General features: G+C 37.5%; 1 protein-coding gene across 2 annotated transcripts; it reads left to right on the top strand.

Moving 5' to 3' along the window:
* prkg3 (protein kinase cGMP-dependent 3) lies at positions 1 to 19,637 on the top strand. Of its 2 annotated transcripts, none has more exons than XM_053643713.1 (22): positions 1 to 1,443; positions 6,891 to 6,986; positions 7,180 to 7,242; positions 7,851 to 7,977; positions 8,116 to 8,282; positions 8,398 to 8,511; positions 8,842 to 8,947; positions 9,935 to 9,998; positions 11,957 to 12,034; positions 12,146 to 12,234; positions 12,636 to 12,701; positions 12,889 to 12,936; positions 13,322 to 13,363; positions 13,613 to 13,724; positions 14,253 to 14,389; positions 14,481 to 14,570; positions 14,676 to 14,817; positions 15,391 to 15,554; positions 16,144 to 16,260; positions 17,309 to 17,371; positions 17,504 to 17,579; positions 19,027 to 19,637. In XM_053643713.1, exons 2-22 carry the CDS (start codon positions 6,899 to 6,901, stop codon positions 19,111 to 19,113), a joined length of 2,040 nt encoding a protein of 679 aa, XP_053499688.1. In that variant the 5' UTR covers positions 1 to 1,443; positions 6,891 to 6,898; the 3' UTR covers positions 19,114 to 19,637. The 2 variants fall into 2 exon arrangements, with proteins under 2 accessions (XP_053499688.1, XP_053499697.1); XM_053643722.1 differs by having other exon boundaries at positions 1,407 to 1,447.
* Positions 19,638 to 20,617: the final 980 nt, after the last annotated feature.

Genomic DNA, 20,617 nt, shown 5'->3' with positions numbered 1-20,617 from the left:
GTGATAATGTACTACATGTTGAGCAATGTTATATAAAACTAAATCAGGACGTTGTCTGGGTCAAAGCTAGATCTTAATTCATCAAAAGTGCATTTTTTCTTACAGAGTAAACAAAAATAGAACTGGGTAATGTTCTAACACGTTATTGTTTCCATAGTAACAACTCATTCGTAGAAGATAAGCAAAAACTCCACATAAACTGATTCAAGAATGTGTGTGATCCTTCATGTGGTGATGTTTCGTGTAATATTTGCGGAAGGAGTCTCCAGTGTGAACACTTTGTTACAGTCAATTATTATTCATTTCAAGAGAGAGAGAAAAAAGTGAACCCTACGATGGATCGGCACCCCGTCCAGGGTGTACCCCACCTTGTTCCCGAGGCTCCCCGAGATAAGCTCGAGGTTCCCCGTGACCCTGTAGGATAAGCGGTATAGAAAACGGATCGATGGAAAAAAGTCAACCAGGTGAGAGTTTATAATGTGTACAACAAGGACCTAGCTAGTTTTTGTGGATGTTCCACAACATTACAAGGTAAATTGCTGCAGTATAAGACTAAGAAAATCCTCAGGATGTTCTTGTACCGGAAAATAATCAACTTTTTGGTAGCAACAATAACTTTAGCGTTGTATCGGGCCACACTTAAAACCGCTCTGTTGTTGATTATTTTCCTATAACAGCACAACCTGTTGTGTTTCGTTTATTTATTTATTTATTCCTACTGATAATGTTAGTTTGTGCCATAGATCGATTCAACCATACTTTTTGTAATTATTGTGATGTGTAAAATACTGCGCAAGTCACTATGAGCGTTTATACACATTTATACCAGGCATTCAAACGTATTATTTCTGCTATATACTGTAGCATGTCATCAATGCATTTTGAATATAGGATTTATTGGATATGTGGTTATCGATTTTTCTCCCACAAGCTGCATGATGAGCACGGATGCACTCTCATTCTGGAGGGTGCGAGTAGATAAGTGCGCCGATTAATGTGATATTAAATGACGTATACGTTTACTTAAAGACCCGTTTAAAAGATCTGGTGAAGATATGCAAAGGCGTATACTATAAATGGACGTTCAGGATAGATAACCGAAACAGTGCTGGTGATAAGAGCAGTAATTCGTCTCACTACGTGTTGAAAGTGGGGTGGAGGAGCGGGTTAATGATCAGTGTCGGAGAAACCGTGAGGGCTTTTTTGGCTGCGCCTCTTGTGATAAGGACGCAGAAACGTCTGAAGTTAAAGACGCTTGGAGAAAAGTGAGCGCCGGCATGCAATGAACACGCTGCGTGCAAGTTTTATATCTGTGGCATGCACGAGTTAGAACGTTGGCGCCTTGGAGCAGACTCGAGAAGCTGGAACTTTCTGAGCTCATGAGTGAAATATAGAAAGCAGAGTGGGAGTGGACGTGAGTGAACGAGCATTTCACCGGCCCAGGTAGGTAAGTCGTGTAGAGATTAGATGGATGTCTGATAACAGGATGTCCTGTATGCCTGACTAGTCTGTATATTGTGAAATCAACACTGCGATGGTATTACTGCTTTATTTATTGCTGCTTGGATCACATGTTTTGATATAAAACTGAAAAAGAAAACATATACTTTTATACACAACTATTATGGATTAAAAGTATGGAATGCCATTCTTTAATATATATATATATATATATATATATATATATATATATATATATATATATATATATATATATAATATAAAATAAATAAATAAATAAATAAAGTAAATCGCTGTGGCATAAGAGGAATAAAACCTCAGGAAGGGATTGAAAAGTAACCAACTTCGGGTCAGTAACATTATATTTTATAACCTTATTTTTTCCTTTAATGCATGTGTTTTTCCTCTAAACACTTCTATACTGTAAGATAACAGAACGCATGAGTGATATTATTTTACGCAATGTTTATGCTCATCCATAATAATAATTAAAAAAAAATAAACCCCAGCTGTCAAACACATAAAAAAGACACTACATCGTTAACACGCGCATTTAATATTCACAGAGTTTCCAGTTTATAAAAAGCAGAGTGTAAATCAATGCAATAATCACTAGCAATAATCTGTCACTTACTTTAATGAAAAGGTTTGGCATAAACACGGTCATTTGAGACCATGTATTGCAGCAACTGCTATGTGTGTGTGTGCTGTATAATTTAATTGGTATGTTGTTCTTAGATGGTTTCAAAGGCCTCCGACTGACTCCATACATCATAAAACAGAACCAAGGGCCATAATACGAGCTACTCATTTCTCAGCAATGAACTTAAATCTTAAAACCCTGATCATAATCTCCCTCTGAAAAAATTCATCCAAAACACATCTGCCGAAAACAAGATACATGATGCATACAACTAGTAGCTTTGTTGTGTTCGAGTTGCTAAATTCATTCAGATTGATTAAACACTTGATTGAACTTTGGAATCTGAGACTTGGTGTGTTAAAGGTGCTAAAGTCATTAACACTGTGCAACCATTATAACACCTTATAAAGCAGGTTTAAATTAATTATTATAGGAGTTTTATGTAGTTTATATTGGTTAGATAGCAAGCTAGTAAAAAATAAAAAGCTAATTAAGTCAATAGAATATCTTATAGATATGTTTTACTGAAGTAAATAATTTGCATTATATATTCAGTTCAACCCTATGGACAGTTTTAAATCGATGTTTTTGCTACGGTACCAAAGACGTCAAATCCGAACAAAGGGGCTGAATACATGCAAAGCGTTTTCATAAAACGTTTTAGTCATTCAAAGCTGGTATTTATTATATTTCTGGATGAAGTATGTAGTAAGTACTTAAATGAATTAAATGGTTGCTTCTCTGATTAATCCCCACTTTACTCGATGACTGACTGGAGCAGGAGGGATTGGTCACAATATCTTAGGGAGTGGTCAGGACTGGTCGGAATTTCTTTGGAAGAAGGAGGGATTGGTGGGAATTCCTTTGGAGTCGATTGCTCAGAACATCTTTGGGCGCAGGGGGGATTGGAGAGATTCCCTTTCGCAGTGGAAGTGATTGGTTTGAATCTTTTGGGGAGCAGGAAGGATTGGTCAAAATTCTTTCGGGATTAATCAGGATTGGTCAGAATTCCTTTGAGAATAGTTGAGATTGCTTGGAATTGCTTTGGGAGCAGGAGGGATTGGTCACAATATCTTAGGGAGTGGTCAGGATTGGTCGGAATTTCTTTGGGAGAAGGAGGGATTGGTCAGAATTCCTTTGGAAGTGGTTGGGATTGCTCAGAACTTCTTTGGGAGCGGGGGGGATTGGAGAGATTCCCTATCACAGTGGAAGTGTTTGGTTTGAATCTTTCAGGAGCAGGAAGGATTGGTCAAAATCCTTTGGGGATCAATCAGGATTAGTCAGAATTCCGTTGGAAGCAGGAGGGATTGGTCAGATTCCTTTTTGGAGTGAAAGGGATTAGTTTGAATCTTTTGGGAGCAGAAATAGTTGGTCAGGGTTCCTTCAGGAATAATCAGAATTGGTCAGAATTCCTTTGTGAGTGGTCATGATTGCTTTGAATTCCTTTGGGAGCAAGGGGTTTGTCAGAATTCCTTCAGAAGTGGGCAGTATTGGTCAGAATTTTTTGTAAAGTAGTTGGGATTTTATCAGGATTGGGCAAAATTGGTCGAATTTTTTTAAGAGTGGAATTGGTCAAAGTGGGAGGAATTTGTCAGAATTCCTTCAGGAGTGGGCAGGATTGGTGAGAATTCCTTTAGTTCTCAGGATTAGTCAGAATTTGTTTGGGAGTAGAAAGAAGCAGTCATAATTCCTTTGGAATTGGTCAGGACTGGCTTGAATTCCTTCAGAAGCATGCAGGATTGGGCAGAATTCCTTTGGGACTGGTTGAGATTGGTCAGAATTTGTTTCCGAGCAGGAGGGATTGGTCTGAATTCTTTCAGGAATGGGAGGGATAGAGGTCAGAATTCCTTTGAGTGAGGTTGGCATTGCTCAGAATTCTTTCTGGAGTGAGTCAGAATTCCTTCCTCAGTGGGAGTGATATGTCAGAATTCCTGTGGGTGTGCTTGAGATTGGTCAGAACATGGGAGCGGGATTTAAAACAAACAAACAAACAAAAAAAAAACAGTCCTAGACACACTACATCATAGCGTGTAGAACATATAGAAATGCCAGACACCAAATGTCTTTGCTGGCTGACTTTAAAGTTTGTACCTCATAGTGGATACAGTGGCAATGTTAAAAAATAGTTTCTGTTATTTTAAAGTTCCTGTTCTACACGCTCTTAATGATCAGAAGCTTATTTAGTATAGTATTATGCGTGGTGTGTGAGAGAGACACACAGAGAGAGAGAGACATGCATTACACAACCTTGATCCCACCTGTTTATGTCCACAGAATTACACCATTCATGGGCTATTAAGAAGTGACATTTGTTTGATATCCATTTACAAGATGACTTTATTTAGTTTATTTAGCATTTTATGTACACTAAGGTGTGTTCTATGCCGTGTGTGTGTGTGTGTGTGTGTGTGTGAAAGGAGCCTGTTGAGATAAGATCATGATTATATTTACAGACAGGGCAGAGAGATAGTGGTAAAACACTAGGGGGCGTGCTGTTTTAGGGAAATAATCCACAAAAGGGTGGTGCGATGCGGTCCGGTGTAAAGCGGATTTACGGGGACTTGCGTACCACAATTTACGACTAATAATAAACAAATCAACAGATTTTTCTCCTTTCCTTCTTAACTTTTCTTCTTTGAACTTTTCTCCTTTCCTTCTTTAATAGCCTATGAATGGTGTAATTCTGTGGATATGAACGGGTGGGATCAAGGTCGTGTAATGCATGTCTCTCACAAATACACACCACACATAATACTATACTATAAGGAAGCTTCTGATCATTAAGCGAGTGTAGAACAGGATCTTTAAAATAACAGAAACTATTTTTAACCTTGCCTGGTTGTGTCCCTGACGCTGATTTTTTTATCAATAACAGCACGTGTCAAAGTGTTTTACTCGTCTTATATGACAGCAGTATACCAAAGATTTATATTTTTATATCAATTAATGGCGCATCATATTTTTTTTAATCCATTTATAGTTACATTTATTGTCCATGAAACATGCCAGTTCCTGTTATCACTTACGTTACAGCAGCTATAAACAGTCATTCCCTCAGCAGCCGCTCTTTTTCTTTCTCTCTCTCTCTCTCGCTCTCTCTCTCGAAGGTAATAAGACAAAAACAAACAAAAAAAACATAGCTTTTCATGATACAGACATACTGGAAACATACCAGAAAAGCACTTTCCAAAGCACTGACACTGGAGACTCCTTCCATACTGTTAATGTTTAGAAAAACATCTCCTCGCAGAAAACTTTACCAGAGCATCATTTGGGTTTTTCTCAAAAAATCGTTTCATTTGTTTATTATTAGTCGTAAATGATGGTATACAAGTCCCCGTGTAAAACAATAACGTATTAGAACGAGCGTGTAGATCAATAAATGAATCAATAAATTGGGAAAAGAGGATTCAAAAGCAGTGTGCTGTAAGATATTTTGTTATATATTATAGACGTGCAGCTTAAATGATTAAAGTATTTACCTAAATTCACTCAGATGTACTGAAGAGATGTCGTCTGTACTCTAGGGAGCATTTTTTTTTGTGTGTGTGTGTGTGTGCAGCTGCTAATTAACTATACTTAGCTTTGTGGGTATCCACATGAGTCTGCATACATTAAGGCTCTACCATTTTTCAAAAAAAGCACTTTAACGGTACGTTATGCTTTACTGGCTCGCTTGTATCTGTTTCACATTGAGTTCACGGGGTTATGCATGTATATTAAATCCGGAATACAGCTCCCTTTAAATCATCCTTTAATACAGAGGGGCGTTCTACAGTTACTCAGTACATGCAGTTCTTTATTCACCCAGTTACATCCATCCATCTATTTTCTATACCGTTAATCCTTCAGGGTCACGGGGAACCTGGGGTCTATCCCAGGGAGCATCGGGGACAAGGCGGGGTACGCCCTGGACAGGGTGCCAATACGAATATATTAAGCAAAGCAAACATAGACTTTGCCGGAACAGTGCATGGAAACATAAGGGATGAGCATTCATTCCAGCTGTGCATTCATATTGCTTAATTAACACGCCTGGTCTAACTGACTCCATTTGGTGTAAAGAAGGGAAATTATGTAAAATTGTGTAAATTGAAATTTTTATACTAAACAATTCATTAACTCTTTAAAATAACAGTACTTGATTATGGAATATAAATTAAGCGTGCATCATTTCAAGTTGTTTATATATGCAGCTGCGTACACGAACATCACTGGATGGGTGTTGAGATTGGTGATTGGTGTTCATTAGTAGTATTATTATTACCAGCTGTAATGGGGCAAATTACGTCAACAGTTTGATATTACGTTTGATTTATTTGACCTATTTACCCCGATGTGTTACTTTATACATTAATTAGCAAACGTGTACTTAAGCTGGTCGTTATTCACGCGTGAATTCATACTGTAAGACTCACGTCGTAGTTATGCCTAGCTCTTGATTAGTTCGTGATTAGTGCACGCGTTAACTCATGATTAGTTCATGTTTAAGTAAGTATCACTTCAGGGATTAGTGCGCGATTATTCACGTACTGATATTGTAAAGCGTTACCATCAATTCCTTTCATGCTCGGTCTGAGCATCACTTACAGTTGTATTTCAGCAGAATGTTTTCTTTCATTATTTGTGGCTTTTTGGCGCGGTTAAACTTGTGTTTATTTGTATTGCGTAAGTGCCTTCGCGGCCTGGCGGAAATTAATTCAGCCCTGGAGTTTCTCCTGTGCTCGGATGGCTTAGTGTTGTTGGGTGGGTTTTTAATGAACGCCACGGGCTTGTGTTTACTCAGGGACAAGCATGGAGGTCACGCTGAAGGAACTCCGGCAGAAACTGGAGAAGCAATGCCAAATTAACCAGGAGCTGCAGAATGAAAAGGAGGACTTGGGTAAAAGAGACGGCTTAATAAAATAAACCAACGTTATGTTCTGTAGAAAGCTGAGCTAATCAGTTGCTTTGTATTAAATATCTATTTTAAAAAGTGTTGTGTTGGAATAAATTTAAAGTAGGTATGGTTTTCAAATAAAAAGTCATGAAATATGCGATATGTTACTGTAATAGTTCTTTTTCCATGTCTCCAGAGACCAGGTTGAAGGAGAAGGAGAAGCTCGTGGAGGAGCTACAGAGTCGTTTGGATGGGCTGGGTATGCGAGTGTGCATGACTGTGTGAGAGTGCGAGTGCTTGAGGAGGAAGTTCTTGTTCTCGGGAACACGTAACGGATCAATGTTTAAAGGATAAAAGGCCGTTTTCTGGCTCTCTGGTTTATTTTTAATTAGTGGAGAAAAACGGAGTTAAGGAGTGACATCGGCAGGAGAGACCTCTGTACTGTAAACTCTTGGGGGGGAAAAAAAGCTTTCTTAAATTCAACATGCTTTTTGGGACGGTTAATGGTTCTGACATTTTTTTTTTTTTTTTAAAAAGGTTCTAATTAGAAAACCGCTAGCTCACCTTTTTTAAAAAAAAAAATTTTTTTTAGGTAACCATGTGGCAAGCCGTAATAGGAAAATAACCAACGACAGGGTGGGGTGATGTGTGATACTTAGAACCCTGACGTTGATTATTTTCCCATAAAAGCACGCCCTGAAGTGCTTTATTCGTCTCATGCAACAGCATTTTGCCAGCGATGTCCACGAGACCTGTTATCACTTATAGGATCGAGCCAAATGATGGCTATCGAATGAGTCTGACTTTGAATCGAATGACTTTGCGGTGTAAATGATTTCCTTACGGACTGTGTGTTCGCTATCACAGATCAGTTGTCTCAGAGGTACAGCAATGACCGCGTGGAGGTCCGGCAGAGCCGAGCAGCAGTCATGGCTCCGGAGCCGATTCCAGACGACATGGACATCTCGACCACCAGGGTCAAAAAGACTGCCAGGTTAACTCATATCCTGTGACGTAGAATTCCCTAAAGGTTCCTGGTTAATTATCGAGATGGATGTTTCTTTGCAGCATGTTTGCTGATGGATAGTAGGAAATAGTTAGTGTTTGCGTGTGCGTGTGTGTGTGTGTGCAGTGAAAGAGCTCAGATCATGAAGGCAATGCAGAAAAATGACTTCCTGAGTCGTCTGGATGAGGAGCAGATCAACATGATGGTGGAGCTCCTCGCCACTCTGGACCGCTGTCCTGGTGATGAAATCATTAAAGAAGGCACCGAGGGTGACAGCTTATACATTGTTGCAGGTGTGTGTGTGTGTGTGTGTGTGTGTGTGTGTGTGTGGTTTACTACATAATGGATGCATATGTGTACAAGAAAATCTGACGAGTGTGCAAGTCAATTTATCGCCTTGAATCGCAGCTGGAGAACTCCGAGTTACTCAGGCAGGGCGTATTCTGCGAACTTTGACCTCTGGAGACGTTTTCGGGGAGCTGGCCATCTTGTACAACTGCAAACGGACGGCTACGGTCAAAGGTCAGTTCGTAACTTTTAAAGGAACAGTTCAGTCAAAAATTATCTTTCCACTCCAAATACTATTGTGTACTAGCTACTAGTCTAGAATCAAGCAAGCTTGATTGACTCATTTCGAAATCCACACACAGACACACACACGTGTCAAACGTATCAACTGCTGACTCATTACAGCATGCTAATGCTAATGCAGGTATGATGTGACACCAAGCTGTGTGCTCAGGAAGGACTCATATGATTTTAGCTTCAAGTTGATACCTCACGATATATACACTCTTTTCGTTTTTTTTGTCTCTATCTGTCCATCTCTGCATGTCTGTCCTTACCCACTAGCGGTCACGGCGGTTAAGCTATGGTGCATCGAGAGACAGATATACAGAAGCATCATGGCAATCAAGTCCAAGAAAAAACGAGAGCAGTTGATGGGCTTCTTAAAGACGTGAGCGTGTTCTTCTCTCTCTCTCTCTCACACTCACACTCTCTGTATATAGAGAGAACAACCTAGCTTGCACATACGCTATTTTATACATGGCAATAATTATTAGATTTTATTGTCTGAGCAATTAGTTATTATTCATATTTCAGAGGATAAGGACTACAACGACCTCTGCTTAAAAACCTTATCCTCATCCATGTTAATGCACTTAACTAGCTTGCCATAGTAAAGAACACACTGGGGGTTTGCTGTTATAGGAAAATAATCAACAAAAGGGTGGTGTGATGTAGCCTGATCAGAACTGGAGGTAACGTTTCCACCCTGATGTTGATTATTTTCCTGTAACACCCTGTCCCGAAGTGTTTTATTCCACTTATACTAAAGAAATTAGTTGTTTGTTTTTTTTTGTTTTTTTAACTTGATTAAAGAATGCAATTGTACTTTTTTAATCACTTTATAGTTACATTTAATGTTGGGGAACATCTACAAAACAAGTTAGTTTCTGTTTCAAATTACAAAAAAATAAATAAATAAAAAATTGAGCTGGTCATGTTACTGAAAAATTCCACTGTTCTGAAAACGTTCCTATTTTGGAAAACCTATTGAAAAGCGCTGAGACTTGAGAATCCTTCCATAAATGTGCATTTTTAAATCTCATTATTAGGATTAGAACAGTGCTGTGGTGTAATTGATGTTTTTAGCCTAGGCAAAACAGCAGGATCTTAGTCGTTTTTGCTGACATGAGGGGAGTAATAGAACAAAAACCTCTTCAGTGTACAAAAAAAAGTGAATTTTTTTTTGTAAGTGAATGAAAAATCGGCACTAATCCGCGTCATTTCAATCTAACGTTCCTGCATCCCTGGATCTAGACGCAAAAGACACATCGTTAGGAGTTATTGAGTCTGACAGTGAGAGCTTTCTTGAAGCTATTAATGTGATTTAAAATAAAAATAATAATAAAATCTGCCCATCCTTTTTTTTTTTCCTCAGAGCTCGCACCTTCAAATCCCTGCGTGATGAACAGCTCTCCAGCATCACTGACTCCATGGAGGAGGTTTGTACCACTCGGCGTCATTTCCATCTGCACTGCACTTCACCTACTGTACGAATTGAAGTATATATGAATCGGTCAGAAATCAGGGACCGAGTATGTTCATGTTCCAGTTATCGTGGTCAGTTAAAGGAATACTCCAGTGCTGGTTCACTGCATCTGAGCATTAAAAGAAAAAAAAAACCCAAACAAACAGTTTGAACACTTTTAACTCAAATGAGAAAAGAACGGAAGACCATTTGTTGAAAAAAAATACATGGAAACGTATAATGGAAGACTATTGATCGCACCGTTTGGGGAAATCAATACATATTTATTTTTCATTAATTTTGTCCTCTCAGAAATGCTGCTTCAAATAAGAATCATTTCTCTCGTGTCAAAAAAAAAAAAAGCCGTTGAAGGGATCCCGAGTGGTGCTGAGGCTTACACTCGAATGAATAATTACATTGACATATTAATTAATTAATGATGTTGCCATATGGCAACATTGTGCAATGGTGGAAAGTCAAAAATACCACTAATTCTAATTACTGCATTTTCAGAGTTTTTTTTTTTTTTTTTTAAACCACCTAGTAAGCATGTAAAAGTTATATCTTCTACAAAGGAATTACAGTTGTAAAAAGTATGTGGATGGATTTACTCGTTCAAAATGCATACAAAAAAATTCGATTTAAACATGTTCTGGGTGAAGTAGCTTTTTAATTCTTTCTCTTGAATTCTTAATTATTTCTCTTGAAACATTAAATTTTAGATAATAAGGTGCAAAATGTCTGCAATTGCAACCGTTTTTCTTACTTTGAATGTGGGGAAAAAAGTAAATATACGATTAGAGAAGCCTAGTGTCTTTTTGCTGCGTAGGCCGGTTTCAATTCATGAACGCACATAACGCAGTTCCATTATCGCATGTTGTTGCCATACGGCAACAGTTTACATGTTACCATTAAACAGAATACTCCAAATATATAAACTGACATAAAAAAAAGACAAAAAATAAATGTTTAATGTCGTGTTTAATTTTTTTTTCCTTTGAGTAGTTTTGCCTACGGTAAATATTGAAAAATGAATCAGTTTTGAGAGCGCTGTTATATAGGAAGATAGTCGTTTTGTATTATTGCTTATCAAAAAAAAAAAAAAAAATGGAGATAAATTGTTTCCGTATGGCAACAGCATGCATTCATAGCAAGACATAGACCGATATGGATGACGCTGATCATCAAAACGAGAACTCATTTAACATTTTAAACACATTATTCTTTAAAATTTGAACAGTATTGGCGTTTTTTTTACTGTAAGTAGGTTTATACAGTATTTATACAGTACAATAAGTGTTTCACAGCTTTAAGGGTAACAACGATTTAAAATCCTAGAACTTTACTTATAGTTGAGATACATATAGTTGAGATTCTTCAAAAAACACCTAAAGACCCACCTCTTCTATGAACACCTAACCGACTCATAATAATAAAAAAATTTTAAAAAATAAATAAATAAATAAACCAATGCACTTACACCTCTACTCTGCACTTTGCTTCTTCTGGAATTCAATTAATAGATCTTGTATGGTAGCACTTCTTGTATTGTTCTCTGCTTGATATCGCTTTGCTTGTATCTTTCTCATTTGTAAGTCGCTTTGGATAAAAGCGTCTGCTAAGTGAATAAATGTAAATGTAATACATGCACAAGAGAGACATATTTTGGAAAGTCTGTTCAGTTAAGTCATAGTTCAGGAAAGTCTGTAGTTTTCAGATCTACAGCAGTACAAAATATCAACCTTTCACCATGTGAAGGTTTACCCTAAGCTCCCGCACTGATACCAGTTCTGTTTAGTCTGTTTAGTCTGTTTTTAGGCCCCATGTAGCCGAAACATCAACCCTCTGTGGCAAAAACTTTCCATCGCTGACCTTTCCAAACGTAAATAAATGGAGATTTTGCACACGGATCCTTCTTTTACCCACCCCTAGGTGAAGTTTCAGGAGAACGAGGTGATCGTGCGTGAAGGTGCCGAGGGAGACACGTTTTACATCATCCTCAAGGGAGAGGTGAGGGAGGACACGTTTAAACGTGACACCGTTTTCACCTCCTGTTGCTATAGTGTACATGTACTGTACGGGATGTCATTCTCATACAGTATATATCCTCTCTAACCTCAGGTCGAGGTGACGAAGAAAGTGAATGGGCAGCAGAAAATCATCCGTAAAATGAAACAAGGGGATCACTTCGGAGAACTGGCTCTTATACGGTAAGGAAATGTAGCAGTAAGGTTGCGGTTTTAATGCAGCGTCTGTTTAATTTCCTGTGACATTTGGTTTTAAGGTGTTCTTTATAATTATATATATATATATATAGTTTTATATATCTAGTTGTTGTTTTCTACTTTGTACTGATATTAACAAATTACTTATTTGACATGCACACTGTAATCATAACAACGACCTTACCAGTCTTAGCTAGTCTCGGCTAACTAACTAGCCCAGCTTTCTATTGTAGCTTGTCAGGGTTGCGTTGGATCCAGAGCCTTTCTCGCAAATACTAGTAGTAAGACGTGCATTCCGAGAACCCCGAAGGAAACACACGCAGGCATTGGGACAACATGCGAAAATCTCCACAGATGTATTCTTTTTATTTATTTACTTATTGCAGTGAGAACTTGAGGACGGCTACCTGTACCGCTTTGGGATCGGTCACCTGCTTCGCCATCGATAAGGAGTGAGTCTTCGGGTTCTTTCAGATCAGTGTGTAAATCGCACGTTTCTCTAATCTATATCATCATTTACTTTTTATTTTGTTTTGTTTCTTCGCTTCTTTGTTATCATTATTATTATTATTATTTTTAATGATGTTACTTTGTTACATACATGTGCTACATGTGTTTTCAGTTTCTTTTTCTTTGCAGGGCTTTTGAGGAGACAATCCCAATAGAAAGCCTGGAGCTACATGATGAGTATGGTTATTCTGCTTCCAGCTTTACACACACACCAACCAAATACTTTATTAGGTTTTGTCCAGCATGAAGAATGCAGTGTCACGTTATAGAAAGTGGATGTTTTTGAAGCGTGGGCGCGTAATTATTTCTGCGCTCTGTGTTTTCCAAATGTTCTCTCACGTCAATGTATTTTTTGCGCTGATGCATCGCTGCTAAACTTAACGTGGTGGCAGTTTTTGGTACTTATTCTGATGACATTGCACTAGTTATCTCTTCTTTTCCATTAGGATGAATCAGTGTTAAGGTCAATCATACAGTTAAAGATATATAGACATGAAAAAACAGCTATTAGAGATAGATTTTGACTTTTTTTTTTTTCCTTTACCTCTTCTCGTTTGAGCAGTCCAGATCTTCTGGAGAACACTCAGACTTCAAAGAAACCGAGGTAAGATCACTGATAACTGACTGATGAAGTAACCACATTTTGTGGAAATATTGTTATTTGTAGAAGGCCAATTAAAGCTATTGAGTCAATTGACCTCTGATTTCAGGTTCTCTGCACAATGCAAGAAAGAGAAATCAATGGAAACTAAATATACTTTTGCTAGCCCATGGACGTTGCAGCCATTTTGTGAAACTGTCTGTGTTTGATTAAATGGTGCTGACCTTAATGTTCTGCTCCGCTTGTCTTTAGCTTGGTGTCTTCTCTACAGCTGACGGATCTGATCCCGGTCCTGTACCAGGAGGGACGCTACCAAGGAAACCCCGTCACCTTGGGACTGGGGGGGTTCGGACGAGTGGAACTGGTATAGTAGCATGACGATAGAATTTAGATGTATGCACTTGGGCGACGTTTTTTTTTTCTTTTTCTTTCAGGATCCTATCCGCAACACTAAGCAGAACATATCCGTAACATTGCCCTGTAACACATTAACATGTGTAAGATTAGAATACTAGCTACTATTTCATATTTGCTCACAAAAACAGGCTGGTAACTAAGCAGCTAGATAGATTAGCATAATTTTATGTTAGCAAGATGCCATAGCTACATCGTTTGAACGTAATTTGAGCCACACATTTCAAATCGGTTCTAGTCCACAGGAGCCTTTTTGTTTAAATTGAACAACACATCTGAGGAAAATGTAGATATTCTTACCATTATTTTATACATTTTATGCCTGTACCGTGGCTGTATGAAGACTTATCGCAACATATTAGCTGGCTAAGAGGTTAGCCTCAGTTAATCAATAGCGTATGTTCAGTGTACATATTTCCTGAACCACTTGTAAGCGTCTCATAGCTCTACCTTGTTCATGAAAACCTTTATTTCACAGGTAACCACGCTGTATCATGGGAAATACTTTGCCCTGAAAAAGATCAGCAAAAAGCTGATAGTCGAGAAGAGGCAAGAAGAGCATGTGCTGTTCGAGAAGAAGCTCCTGCTGGACATTGAGTGTGACTTCATTGTCAGGTGAGCTTTTATTTTTAACCTCCTTACCTTTTCAACCTGCACATGACTGCTATGACTTCGTTCTAAATCGACTCTAAAACTTCTTTTTTAGGCTCCATGACACTTTTAAAGACTCCCGATACATCTACATGGTCATGGAGTTTTGCTCAGGGGGTGAGATCTGGACCAAGCTAAAAGAAGTGTAATTATGATATGATTATTTTATTGTATGGTATGGTGTTACAGTGTAATTCCTGTTAAAAAAAAAAACCTTCACAGTGTTATACAGCAGCTTTTTGTGTTACAGACGCCGTTTTGAAGAGAACATAACTGTGTTCGTAGCAGCATGTGTGGTCGAGGCTTACTCCTACCTCCATAAGAAAGACATCATGTACCGAGACCTGAAGCCAGAGAACCTCATGCTGGACTCCAGGGGATACATCAAACTAGTAAATACCTCTGATTTATTCAAAACTTCAACGGAAATCCCAATGTCACAGACCGTCTTGTTTCATTTCATAGCACTATTGTTGTGAAAAGTATTTAAAACGACCAATATGTTATTAGCAATACGCACGTCTTTCTGGAAATCGACACGCAGATGCATTCCCCATCTTTGATGGTCCTACTGAAAGCAAACATGACTGAATTATGGCTAAAAACGACTTTAGGTTTCAAATATAAAAGGAAGTTTTGTGTCGTTTTTTTATTCCACCCTGTTACTTTCAGCTCAAAATAACATGGGCTGAGCTTCCCAGAAGCATCACAAAGATAAGATCATTAAGAGAGAGAGAGAGTGTTCAATGTGATGCTCGCTCTACCGTTTAACCATGATTTATGTCCTGCGATGCTTTCAGGAGACTCGACCCCGAACGTAATGTAATGCTAATATAAAAGCACAGAGAGTAGCACGGAGATGCTAGTTTATAGACATGTTTTTCCCTATTCAATAGACTACACATCCCTCTCTCTCTCTCTCTCTCTCTCTCTCTCTCTCTCTCTCTCTCTCTCTCTCTCTGTAGGTGGATTTTGGTTTTGCTAAGAAGCTCCAGCGAGGACAGAAGACATATTCCTTCTGTGGAACTCCAGAGTACATGGCTCCAGAGATCATTCAGAATCAAGGCCACGACTTTGGCGCTGATTTCTGGTCTCTAGGTGTTCTGGTTTATGAGCTTCTAGTAGGCAGGTAGGATAGATATGAACCAAAAAAGGAATCCTACCTACTAGTAGAATGAATAAGAATAATAATTTCCCTGTACTGAGAATATATATATATATATATATATATATATATATATATATATATATATATATAAATAAAAAAACATATGTGCAGATACACAACTGCCCTTAGACTTACATTAGACTGTCTGTGCACTTTTTTTTTTTTAATTATCTGTCCAATACCTCATTCTTTGCATACTCAAGCTGCCTTCATGTGCATCAGAATTGTATGAATATAAATATGACTTTCTGTCTTAAAAGCTGCATTTCTTCAGACAGCTTTGGAGACATTTCTGATACCCAGCATGCATCATGGTTGACAGTATAGAACAATTTCACTTTGTTTTAACTGTTATAAATATAACTTGATTACAGTAGGCACTGATTACCAATAGAAGGATAGAAAGATACCTAACGTCATTGCTAGCAAACTAGATTGATGTGTGTTAAATGTTGGAACGCCTTCACCAGGTAGAAGGAACGAAAGATTCGAATCCAGATTGAAGCAAACCTATTGTTTTTTTTTTTTCTTCTATGTACGTCTTTTTAAGCCCACCTTTTTCAAGCTCAGAGCCGCAGAACATCTACGCTAAGATATTGGATGGTGTGATAAAGTATCCGCCGTACATGGGAGAGGCCGCCCGATCTCTCATTAGCAAACTGTGCAGGTAATCTCCTTTATATGATTTTACTTTTAGAATGACACTATGGAGTCTAAAAAAAAAAAAAAAAAAAAAAAAGAAAAGTGTAGTCTTTTTTGTCCCAAAATCATGGCACTGTGTACCTTCATAAAATATATTCAAGACCCATTTTAGATAAAATTGTAGAAAAAGAAAGAACGTATATATTATAAGCCTTCAAGTTTAATCAATGAAACAACGTAACAAAGTAGTAAATAAACATGATTTTATTTCATTTCATTGGTTTTATTCAAGAATAATGGCAGATGTTTAAGCCATTTAAACGTTATCCAGTTTAATAGATAATTAAATAATCGTCCAGGATTTCACGTTTTCGCGATCACAGAAATTAACGCAAAATCAAGCAGATATTTATGCAGATTCGGGCCAAGGCGCGTCATGTGACGTCATCACAACGCGCATTCAGCCAAAGCCCTCTTCGATAAACGTATACGTCAAACACAAGTACAGCTAAAAGGTCTCGTTTACCAACAAGCATCACTGCAAAAGACAAAACAGTTTCGTGCAATTTCACTAATTCAAGTGGTTTTCTGCAAAAAAAAAAAAAATTTAATTTATAAGTTGCATTGCAAATTTAGAGCAAAAATTTTTGGCCTCAACAATAACAAAAAATTTTTACTGTGGGAATTTTACACAAGAAAATAACATTTACAATCTTTATATTTTGCTGTTTATCGTAACAACTTCCAGTTTTTTTTGTTTGTTTGTTTTTTTTCAATTTTTTTACATTTTTTTTGCAAGCATACACATTTTATTTAAAATGTAGCCTAAGTTTGTTTTCCGTTTTACATTCCGTGTATTTCCAACGTGTATTTGTCCGTACTGAATTTTTTAACCGGATACTTTGAATATATATATGAATATTTTACATATAGCTTTTGTGAAAATTCGATACAACCTGTATTTATGTATTTATTGAAATCCATTTAAAATGATGAACTCAAGCCGCTTCCTTGGTGTTGCTGACTTTTCTAAGAACGCACTTTTAAAAACTGTTTATATTTCATTGTTTTAGACCACGTCCAGGTCAAAGGTTAGGAAACACCAAAAATGGAATCAAAGACGTCCGTAATCACAGGTGATGTTAAGGACATCCACGTCCGTCTGTCCACCCATCCGTCCATCCATATCACACATGATAAACCTGGTCATCGCCGTTATTATATGACTGACAGCACTTTATATACAATGCAATTGTTTGTTCCATCAGGTGGTTTAACAACATGAACTGGCACAAACTGAGGATGAAACAGATCAGCGCTCCTACAGTTAAACTCATCAGAAAGGTCGGTATTTATTCAGTATTGATTCCTCTCTAAATTCCGGGATCCGGGAAAGCTGCATGCCCCGTTGTATCCTCCTTTAAACTGAACTCTGGTTGCTGCGTAACGCAATCATGATGTGAACGAGTGTTTATTTCATTTCTCAAGTTCACATAAGGGAATTGTATTTCTCGTTACTCATCATGAATGTGCACTTAAGCGCCAAAGTTGCCACTAAGCGAATATGTGATCAAACCTGCCGAATCTGTAATAAAATGTATCTAATGTGTAACAATGCTATTTCTGCATCCTCGAACCTGACGCAGAGAGAAACGACTCCTGTTTTAGCTTCAAACCTCTTTCCTTCCGAAAACATCTTCTTTTGTAATGCATCGCCGCAATTAATTAAGCCAGAGCCTGATTAAGATCGCATGGGCTGTGATCTTAATCATCTCCAACGGACTGTCTCCATCTTACGCTGTTAGAAGCAGGACGCATTGTTCTTCCTTACACAGTATCCGAAAGCAGACGGGTCAACAAAATCTGCTTTTCTTTACTTCTACAGAAAGTCAGTGAAGGCCAATGGAGAACTTTTACTGATGATCGGCGACATGTGCTTTCGAGCTCTAAGCCGATTGAATTTTTTAAGCTCTGGCGGTCTCTGAGGCTTTGAGCCTTTTAAAAAAAAAACAATAGCTGTCTTATTTATAACATTATGAAACTAAAATATTTAGTTGCTACGCTGATTACACTGAGATCAAATACATCATCTTTAATCCAGTAGTCATTTAAAATAAGACCTTTAGGAGCATTTAAGAACCAGATACACAATTTATTTAGGATTAACAATGGATTAGCTGTTATAATCCAAATCTTCAAATAGGAACATCCAAATTCATATTAATCATATTTAAAGTAAAAATAAATAAATAAATAAATAACGGTCAAAAACCCCATAACCAGGGAAAGGAGATGAAACCTGTTCTAATTGTTTAGGCCACACCCACTAGAGATTTAAATCTGAATACAAAAACAGATATGAATATTTGGAGCTCTAAACAGGTAGGGATAATATACTAGACACCGGTATTGCGATACACTCTTAATCCTTTATGGCATTTATTATTCCTCAACACATCTGTTAACAACAGGTATATTCTCGATTCTGATTGGTTAGAAGGTGTTGATTAATCTTTTATATCAACGGCTCTCTTACAGGTTTACATTCATGCGCTCGTGCTAACCGTCCAACTTGGAGGGTCGAGTATGCTTTGCGGTTTCTCGGTAACATGACGAGTAGTGTTTTTGTCTCATTAACTTCACGAGAGAGAGTAAAAATCGGTCAGTGATTAGTCAGTACGTATTATCGTCACACCCCGAAGTGTTTTATTTATTTATTTATTTTATGTTTGGTTAAATTGGACATTTCACAATCACACCCATGCCTGAGTTGTGTGCGTTTCTGTCTCAGGGTCCCTGCTACATCAACTTCGACCGTTTCCCGTTCGATAAGAGCCTGGCCGAGGAGGATCTCTCCGGGTGGGATCGAGATTTCTAAGAGTCGTTGAGTTTGAGCTCCTGTACATACTCTTACTCTTAAACAAACATCTGTGGACACGTTTTGGCTGCGTGTTCCATCCTGAACACAGAAAACAGAGAATTATTCAGTATAAAAAGCTTGTAATTTAGCCAAAAAAAAAAACAACAACTGGACCATCTGGTCGCTGTGGAGCTTAGCACCTGTGTCAAGACCTTCATCAAAGATACAGAACATTACCTGGGTGTAGATACTGATGATATATTATGCTCTGTGATGGAGTGGGTTTTTTTTTTTTTTTCATGGTGTATTTGTTATTTTTGTTTAGCACCATTCTATGCTGATATTTTTATTGATATTTTAAGTTTTAATGAGTATAAAAATCCAGCAAAATTACTCCCATTTAGAATTTGTGCGATGTCATGAAACCTAGTCATAAGACAACTAAATTGTTTACACTTTTTCGAGATCTTTAAAGATATGTGATGAGTGCTAGATATACTCAACATATCCTGTAAATTCAACATAGTAAAGTATACATTGTACACCATGTGCAGTGTGTGTGTATATATATATGTGTATGTATGTACAACATATACAGTGCATTACCAAATACCATAAATAGACATCCTTATACCTTTACTGCATGGTGTTGCCATATGGCAACGATTAATTTATCTCCAATTTTTTTGATACTATTTTCCTATGTAACTGGAAAAAGCGGGGTTTTATCTTTGATCTAACAAAAAATGCCATGTCAGATGACCAGGCAGTGCTGTTTACACTTAATTTTCTGCAATCACATGGCATGGTGAAGGTCTGCCTCGGATGGTTTTCAAAATGTTATTAATTTTTCAGTATTTAGCTAAAACTACTTAAAGGAAAACATGGCAACACTATCTGAGATCACTTAAGATTGATTTTTTTTTTGTCATTTAAACAAGTTTATATATTTTGAGTATTTTGCTAAATGGTAAAATGTCATTGTTGCCGTATGGCAACAACATGCGATAACAGAACTGTGGTATGTGCGTTCATGAATTGAAACCGGCCTACATAGCAAAAAAAAAAAAAAAAGACATTAGGCTCCTCTAATAGTATATTTACATTTGATCACATTCGAAGTAAGAAAAACGGTTGTAATTTTAGACATTTTTCAATGGCAAAAAAAAAACCTTCACAACTTATAGTCTGGAAAAATCCAGTCATTAGAATTGTAATCTCATACATTTTGTGTTATTTTTGACGACATGATACTTTTCCACCATTACGCATTGTTGCCATACGGCCTATAATAGCATGCCTTGATTAGAATTTTTACCATTGAGAATTATGACCCATAATTTTAGTATAGAAAGTATAGATACGCTGCAACATAGAAAGATTCATGTCATTGCGCATTCTAAAGTGTTTGTCCGTTAAATCGCATGTTTATGAGTGCAACAGTGCCTAAATTCAAGAGCGTGGACATTTTGCCAGGATACATTGCATCATGGCCTCTATCAAATATCAACAGATATTAAAT

Source organism: Ictalurus furcatus, chromosome 2 (assembly GCF_023375685.1).
Source record: "Ictalurus furcatus strain D&B chromosome 2, Billie_1.0, whole genome shotgun sequence".
NCBI classification, from domain to species: domain Eukaryota; kingdom Metazoa; phylum Chordata; class Actinopteri; order Siluriformes; family Ictaluridae; genus Ictalurus; species Ictalurus furcatus.
The sequence above is the reverse complement of the archived record's forward strand: the minus strand, read 5'-3'. Positions and strand labels throughout refer to the sequence as shown.